The sequence below is a fragment of the Montipora foliosa genome, chromosome 5 (genome assembly GCF_036669935.1).
Source record: "Montipora foliosa isolate CH-2021 chromosome 5, ASM3666993v2, whole genome shotgun sequence".
Classification (NCBI taxonomy): Eukaryota; Metazoa; Cnidaria; class Anthozoa; order Scleractinia; family Acroporidae; genus Montipora; species Montipora foliosa.
Window position 1 is genome coordinate 45,517,425 of NC_090873.1, and position 7,500 is coordinate 45,524,924.

Consider the following 7,500-nt stretch of genomic DNA (forward strand, 5'->3'; position numbering starts at 1 on the left):
GCGCTTAACGAAAATAATATTATTCCACAGTGACTGATATTTGAGAAAACAATAGATCGAACCACGTGCGGAAATTTTCTCACACTATCAGAATCGTGAAACGACTTTCGAACACCCGATTGTTGATTTAAGTGAGTAAAATGTTTTTTCCTTAAGCTTAATTAAGCTCGATGTAAGAAGCTCTTTATTAAAAAATGAAATGAATAAATATTTTGCTTTCCTCATACAGCCTCAGTTACAATTTTTGTCTGGCAGTGGCCTTGTTCAAACTATTGTACTTGCATTTTTTTCTTTGCGCTGAAGTCCGATACTCCCCTATTCAGATAGAGGGAGACCTTTTGAGGCCCACACCAAATTTGAAACTTTAAAAGCATCAAAATCAAACTCCAGATTTGGTGGCCATTCCATAAAATTGACTGGTAACAATTTTTGGTACAACGAGTCATCGGTAAAGGATCTTGGTATTTTTATAGCAATTTTTGCCTATTTGGTCGATTTTGACTATTTTCCTCCAAATTCCTAACCTTTCATAAAGACCATGAAAGCCTTGATGACGGACTAAGATCGTGGCTCTTTAGAAATGATGACGTCACTTTATGCTATGTTACGTCATCGTGCCCGTCATCGTCCCATGTCATGGATCTCGAAGGAAATATTTCTGGACTTGTAATAAGTCCTCCAAGCTTTTTTGCATTAACTTTCTTAAGTTTTGGGGGTCACACGAATTGCTGGAAACAATTGCTGTTTTACAATTATACCTCAAAAGCCAAAATGACCTCCTGCACATTGATGTAAGCATTGAGTTCCTGTTCATTTTGTGTCTTCTACAGTTAGTAAAAGAACCTGATAAAACAAAGTCACTGAGACGAGTAATTACTTCTAACATCAACAAGAAAAAGACAGAGCTCTGAGATGACTCCACCCGAGTGGATAACCTGGATGACTGTAGGCTTGGCCGAGTCTGTTGCCATAGTAACGCTCAACCTCTGTACGATAATTGTTTTTACAAGAAACCGTAATCTCCGCAAGCGCAGTACGTACCTGATGATAAATTTGGCAGTTATAGACATGTTGGTTGGAGGAGTTGCTGTGTTTTTTCTGTTCTATTGGTTTGGAGTATTCTGTAATGTATGGAGGGGGCATCTAAATGGACATTTGAAAGATTATATAGAGACAAGACTACCTGGTGTTTTTCCTGGTGTGTCTTTACTAAACATGACCATTATTGCTTTAGAACGGGCATATGCGACATTTCGGCCTTTCAAGCATCGCGTGCTGAAAAAACGGGTGTATGGCCTATTAATTGTCTTTATTTGGGTTATTACGGCATTAAGTACTTCCATAAATTTTAAATATCCTGAGGGAGTAGTTGATCTTTACTCAAAGATTGCATTTAGCTCGTTTGTACTTTTGATCATTTGTGTATCTTACTCATCCATTGTTATTAAAGTCCGTTGTGGAGCGCAGCTTCGACACCATGGTGCAGCCAGTAGAGAAAGAAAACTGACCGTGACATTGTTGATTGTGACTGTTGCATCTCTTTTGTTGTACCTGCCTGCTAATACTTTCGCTCTTCTCCTTTATAGCGGTAAATTTAAAATGCCCTTTCCAGTGGCTGCAAATCTTTATTTTGCACTTTATGTTTTAGCTTATGCAAACTCTCTTGTCAATCCTATATTATACGCTATCCGCATGCCAGAATACAGATCTACTTTAGCTGCACTCTTTTGCAAACGTACTGTTCGTAACCGTGAAAGGCGAGTTGGAGATTTACCTCTTAATGATTTGTAAAACATTATGAAGCGCCATTGCATTTTTCTACTTGGCTTTGCTAAATTTGAAATTTCATGATATTAACAACAGTTTTAAGTTAATGTGCATAAATTGTTACAAGGAAATGAAATTATTATCTTCGTAAGAAAGTTTGACTTTAAATAGATGGATGAATATAGGATTCAGGAAAGTTAACAAGACAACAGGTGCTTATTATCTTAATTAATTTACTGTATAGCTGTTATTCGTGTTTTTAGTCATCAGAGGCGCTTGCCTCAGTCATAATACATTATGAAGCGTCATGGCATTTTTTACTTGGCTTTGTTCATAAGCGTATAAGCTGGGAAGGGGGGTACCGAGAGAGAGAAACCATTACAAAATAATGCTGTTGGGGTAATTTCCAAAATTGTCAAAACTCGTGAATAAAGTTTCTAGTTAGTTACTTTTCATGAATCTCTGTGCGATTAGACGCTCGGCCAGATGTCTGTAGGCTGTCAGGTGGTTTCTTCAGAGAGTTGGTACTGAACGTGTATCATTTACACCTGTTGTTGATTTGAAGTATCGTTGGTGCACCGAAGCTAGACGAAAAGGTAGTCAGTTCAGGCTCCCGAAAAATAACGGGCCCTCTTTTTTGTTTCTTGTTTTTAGCTGAGTTTCAGCTAAAAAGGAAGGGGGAAAGTCAAACAGTGCTAGCAAATAAATAAACAAACAAACAAAGAAGTACCATTGCCTTGGTCATAACGTTTTTCTGGCCAAGGCCCTTGTCATGCTATACTATTTTGAGGGCGATTATGCCCACTATTTCCTGCATTCAACAATTTTAACGGTTAATATCGGAGCAAAGCGTTTTTCCATGATTTGACTGAATAAATCAATAAGACCGCTTGATGACAGAGCATCTCGTAATCGACAACGTTGTTAATTTGAGAAGTCCTTTATTGAGCAGGAATTGAATAAGACGTTTACAAAATGAGGAGGCCTGTCACGAGCTGGGAGTTTCCGGGTTAGGAAATTCAGATTGGAAAAACGTACTGTGCAGCAGCATTTCACTGTTAAGAAAACAGGTCTCCCCCTGCCTGGTGAGAGGCTCTCTTGCTTATATATTCAGTGGGTTGCTTATATGGATGCAATATGTAAAGAGTGTTTGTGGATATGTGTCTTTGGAACGAAATTTCTTGTATATCGCGGTAAAATAAAGGGTTCTGAAACCGTCTTTAGGTTAATTTTGTCCCAAAAAAGTTGATTCCCTACGAAAAACAATACACCAGCTTTTCATTAGTGACGTTAAAATGTTGCTGCTTACTGGGAATATTGGGAAAGCAAACAAAGTTCGTAGCCTTTTTTTTGTTTACACGATGGTCGAAATTCCCACCATTTGTTCAAACTTTGGGCCTGGCGCACAGTCAAAACTCGCGCACGCTTATTACGTTTTTCCGCTCTGAAGTTCGGAAATAGAACAACTTCAAATTCTTTCCCATGGTGCTCTTCCCTTCAAAGATGGGAAGGACTGGAAAGGAGACACAAGAAAAACAAAGAACTTTTCCTAAAGCTGGCAAACTGCATTTCACGCATAGATCACTTTACCGGGACGAATGGCAGAATCTGCTCACCGCCTCGAGATTCTTTTCCCTTCCTTCCGAAGGGTAAAGTGCCCTTGGTTTAATTATGTTATGATACTTGTTTTTATGTACATTATGAAAACGTGTTAGATGTTTAGAAGCATACGAACTACTAAATTACATCTTCGATTATGTTTAATGCCGTATATTATAAGATAAATAAAAATACACTGCTGTAACAAACTGTTTTCCTGTTTCATGGTGTGAAATTGTCAATACTACCACACATTGCCTTTTTGCTGATTTATTACCTGCAATGATACACGCAACTTTAGGATGTACGCGGAGAGTTTGAATAGCCTGGACATAGTCTAGTGGTCACGTGACTAATAAATACCACGACTGATAAAGACGTTGGGATTAAACGTCGAAATAGTTCACTTCCAAGAAACTTTTGTTCTGGGCCGGTCTTTTTATATTATTTCTCGTATTTCCGGAGGGAAAATATTCTCTTATTTAAGTTGTTAGCTAAAACACGTTTTTCTTTTACAGTAAAATAGTACCTCCTGAGCAGATCTAATCAAATTATCGTTAAAAGATCTCTACCAAAACGCGCGGACTCAGTCAGTTTTTCGAGTGAGTGACTCAACTCGTCACAACACTTACTTCCCTCCCACAGCTGATATGTAGGTTGTTGCATGGATACAACAATCAGTAAACAACACTACGAGTCAATCCCAGCATGCAGGCTTGCCTTTCAGGTCTCTTAAAGAGGAATCTTCTAGCTAAAATGTACGGAAATTAAGTTCTTTAATTCCTACTTAAGATGTGTGAGAAATTTCGCTAACTTTGCTGTTGTAACGGCCTACTCACCTCACGTTTTTTGCGCCTGCCTTTAAGCCTGTAAATTGAGCACAAAAACATTATTTCCCCTCACGGACCTCTAGTTCAATACTGTACGTAAGTCAAGGGATTACAACCGGTGTCTGAAGACAGTAACCTACTCTCTTGATGGACTACCACATTCTCATAACTTATATTAACAGAAACTTGCGGCAAAACTTAAGAATGGTGAATCAGCAAAGGTAAACAGCACCTGTCGATAAAGACAATTTAACTCAGCGAATTAAAGCCGTGCATCCGAGGGAGGCGCGGTGGCCTCATGGTTAGTGCGCTCTTCTTTGGATCGAGCGATCCGGGTTCGAGCCCTGGCTAGGGACATTGTGTTGTCTCCTTAGGCAAGACACTTTACTCTCACAGTGTCTCTCTCCACCCAGGTGTATAAATGGGTAAAGGGCTGGGGGAATTGCTGCTGGGAGTAACCGTGCGATGGACTAGCATCTCATCCAAGGGGAAGTATTAATACTTCTATTCGCTTCATGCTACAGCAACCAGTATAAGCTCCTGTCTGATCGACCACTTGGCTCGAACGGAGACTTTACCATGTGAAGGAAAAGTCAATAATAGTTTAGAACACGTTTTGTACGAACGTGTTCAAAGAAAAATCTTTACAAGGAAAACACCAACCTCGTTCCCAGTGTCTCTCTTCTCTGCTTTCCTTGGTCGTTGGACCAAGGGAGGCAGAGAAGAGACACCCTGGGAACGAGGCTGGCCTCCCGGAACGGCATTGAGGAAGAGATACTTCGGCCCCTAAACCATAAGTTAAAAATCCCACGCCTACTCACAGCTCCAAACCGCCCTTCTCAATATAGCGTAAGAATTAGATGGCTTATATATTCAAGGCAAAACTCATTTTATCTCTCATATGGTAAGCACTGGAGTGGTAGATTACAAAGTGTGCGCACGCGCCCTGCTAAAGGTAACATACATACAGGCATGAGCTTTATTTCATCTCGAATTTCCGAGTAACTACAGGAGCTAATATCTTCGAGACATTACATTTACAGCTAAAATACATAGCATATACAGAGACCTACTAAATACATAATATTTAAAGATATATTCATTAAAAAGAAAAGCCGCTGTACAAAATGCGGCCCTGGATTCTCTTTTAAAACCAGTAAACTCATAGGTACGGGTAAAATCAGATAGCGCATTCCGCAACTTAGCTGATACGTAAGAAAAAAGAAAGCTAAGACCATAACTGGTTGTTCCAGGTTTATTGAGGAACAGAATGTAATTTCCGCGAAGATCATGCATAAGAAGGGGACGGGAGAGAAAACGTATTTTTCATATAAGCAGAAAAACCCTTTTTAATCAAGTATCAAGTATCAAGTAATACGAGGAAATTTTGAATGCGCTTATTGCATGCATAGAGATGTAGAGCTTGACTTTTGAAGTAAAAGGACAGGTATTCTGCAAATATAAATATCGTTATCCTTTTATTTACATTATTATACCTTTTTTTAGACAGGAGAATTACAGCGAAATGAAAGCACAACTTTGTCGCGAATTTTCTATGATAAAAACTTGTTCAGAAATCCAAAATCTAAGTTAACAGCACACACCAGGCTTACTCCTGAGTATCTGGCTAGAAATAATTTCCTCTGGCCTAGAAATCATTTCCTCAAGAGGCTAGAGTTTCACTCGGCTGCGCCTCGTGCAACTCTTACGCCTCTTTCGTGCTCTCCAAACTTCCCGCGTGCTCAATATCTGGACATACGCACAGCTGACGCGTGAACTAATTGTTAAACAAGGGCTCATATCTCCGAGACATTACTACATAACATATGCGAATGCATAACTAAAGATACCATAGTTAAAGATACATTAATTAAAAAGAAAAGCGGCCCTGGATTCTCATTTTAAAACATGTAAACTCAGTGGTACGGATAAAATCAGGCAGTGCGCGTATTCCACAATATAGCTCATAACTAAGAAAAAGAACTAAGACCATAACTAGTTGTTAAACACTAGATTTATTGAGGGACAGAATATAATTTGTCTTAGAACTGTCTAAAAGTCTTGATTCTTAATTAAACAAACCCAAGTAACCTTGGATATCATCGTTCAATGAAAAATACGTAAAGCAACTGTAGGAATCACACGGTGATTCCGAAGAAGTCCGATTGTGGCCGTGAAGAAAAGGAGGCGCCTGGGTCAGCCGGAATTTTCTTACAGTTCGACCATGCAAAAATAATCCACAATTCCTGTTTGCAAACAAACAATCAAGAGATTCTCCATATCAAGCTTCTGTGCTAACAAACAATTTTCATCACAAAATGGCTTAAATCTTGCTTTTTAGTCTTGGAAAATAACTGCTTAGATATTACACTAGACTCCTAGAGAAGATTCGTTTAATTCTCTTAATGCATATGAGTGAAGATATCGGTCGGGAAACGACATAACCTTGTCCAACACAAGCTGTCCATAAACCAATGTCTTCACCAAACCGTGTTAGAATGAGCCAAATGTTACATGCAGTCGTTCTACAGAGATAAAAGCGAAATTAGTAAGGAGGGTCGTAGAAAACAAAAACAAAAATCCTATGGGAACAAAAGTTTAGAACAGTCCTTAGAGCAGGTGTAAGGAAGTTGTAGCCAAAGAAAGTATTATTCAAATTAGTTGCATTGTTTGTTTGGTATAGTTGAAAGTCGACGGAGACAAACAAGTTTTGACGCTGCAAAATTCGACAACAAATCCATTTTGAAGTAGTTAAGTCCTTTTAAGAAGACTGGAAAAACATTCCCTTCTTGATTCGTAATGTGAATGTCCATTGGCATCATTAGGGCCTGACTGAAGGGAATTTCAAAGGAATAAAGAACGACCTGCAAAGAGTGACCTGTGTTTTAGACCCCCCGAGGGCTCATATCTCCGAGACATTACTACATAACATATATGAATATATGAATACATAACTAAAGATACCATATTTAAAGATACATTAATTAAAAAGAAAAGCGGCCCTGCATTCTCATTTTAAAACCTGTAAACTCAGTGGTACGGATAAAATCAGGCAGCGCGCGTATTCCACAACATAGCTGATAACTAAGAAAAAGAACTAAGGCCATAACTAAGCTTGCTGTTTTCATCCACAAAACCGTGACACGAGGGATCTCATAATATGTTACCAAGAAGAATTCTTTCTATAATTGTTTTCTCCCTTTTCCTGGTTCTTCAGCAGCAGGAAAATATCAATTTAATGCTATGCTGCCTGTTATTTATGCAGAATTTACGTGCACAAAACTTGCTATTAACACGATTTATT

The 7,500-nt window shown here is 38.8% G+C and overlaps 1 protein-coding gene across 1 annotated transcript in view; it reads left to right on the top strand.

The window, feature by feature from the left end:
• The window catches only part of LOC138003228 (histamine H2 receptor-like), a 9,599-nt gene extending 7,808 nt beyond the window's left edge, over positions 1-1,791 (top strand). Inside the window, exon 3 of the mRNA XM_068849184.1 lies at positions 831-1,791. Within this exon, the coding sequence (XP_068705285.1) occupies positions 913-1,791 (879 nt within the window). The 5' untranslated portion in view covers positions 831-912. The remainder of the gene's footprint in view (positions 1-830) is intronic.
• Positions 1,792-7,500: the final 5,709 nt, after the last annotated feature.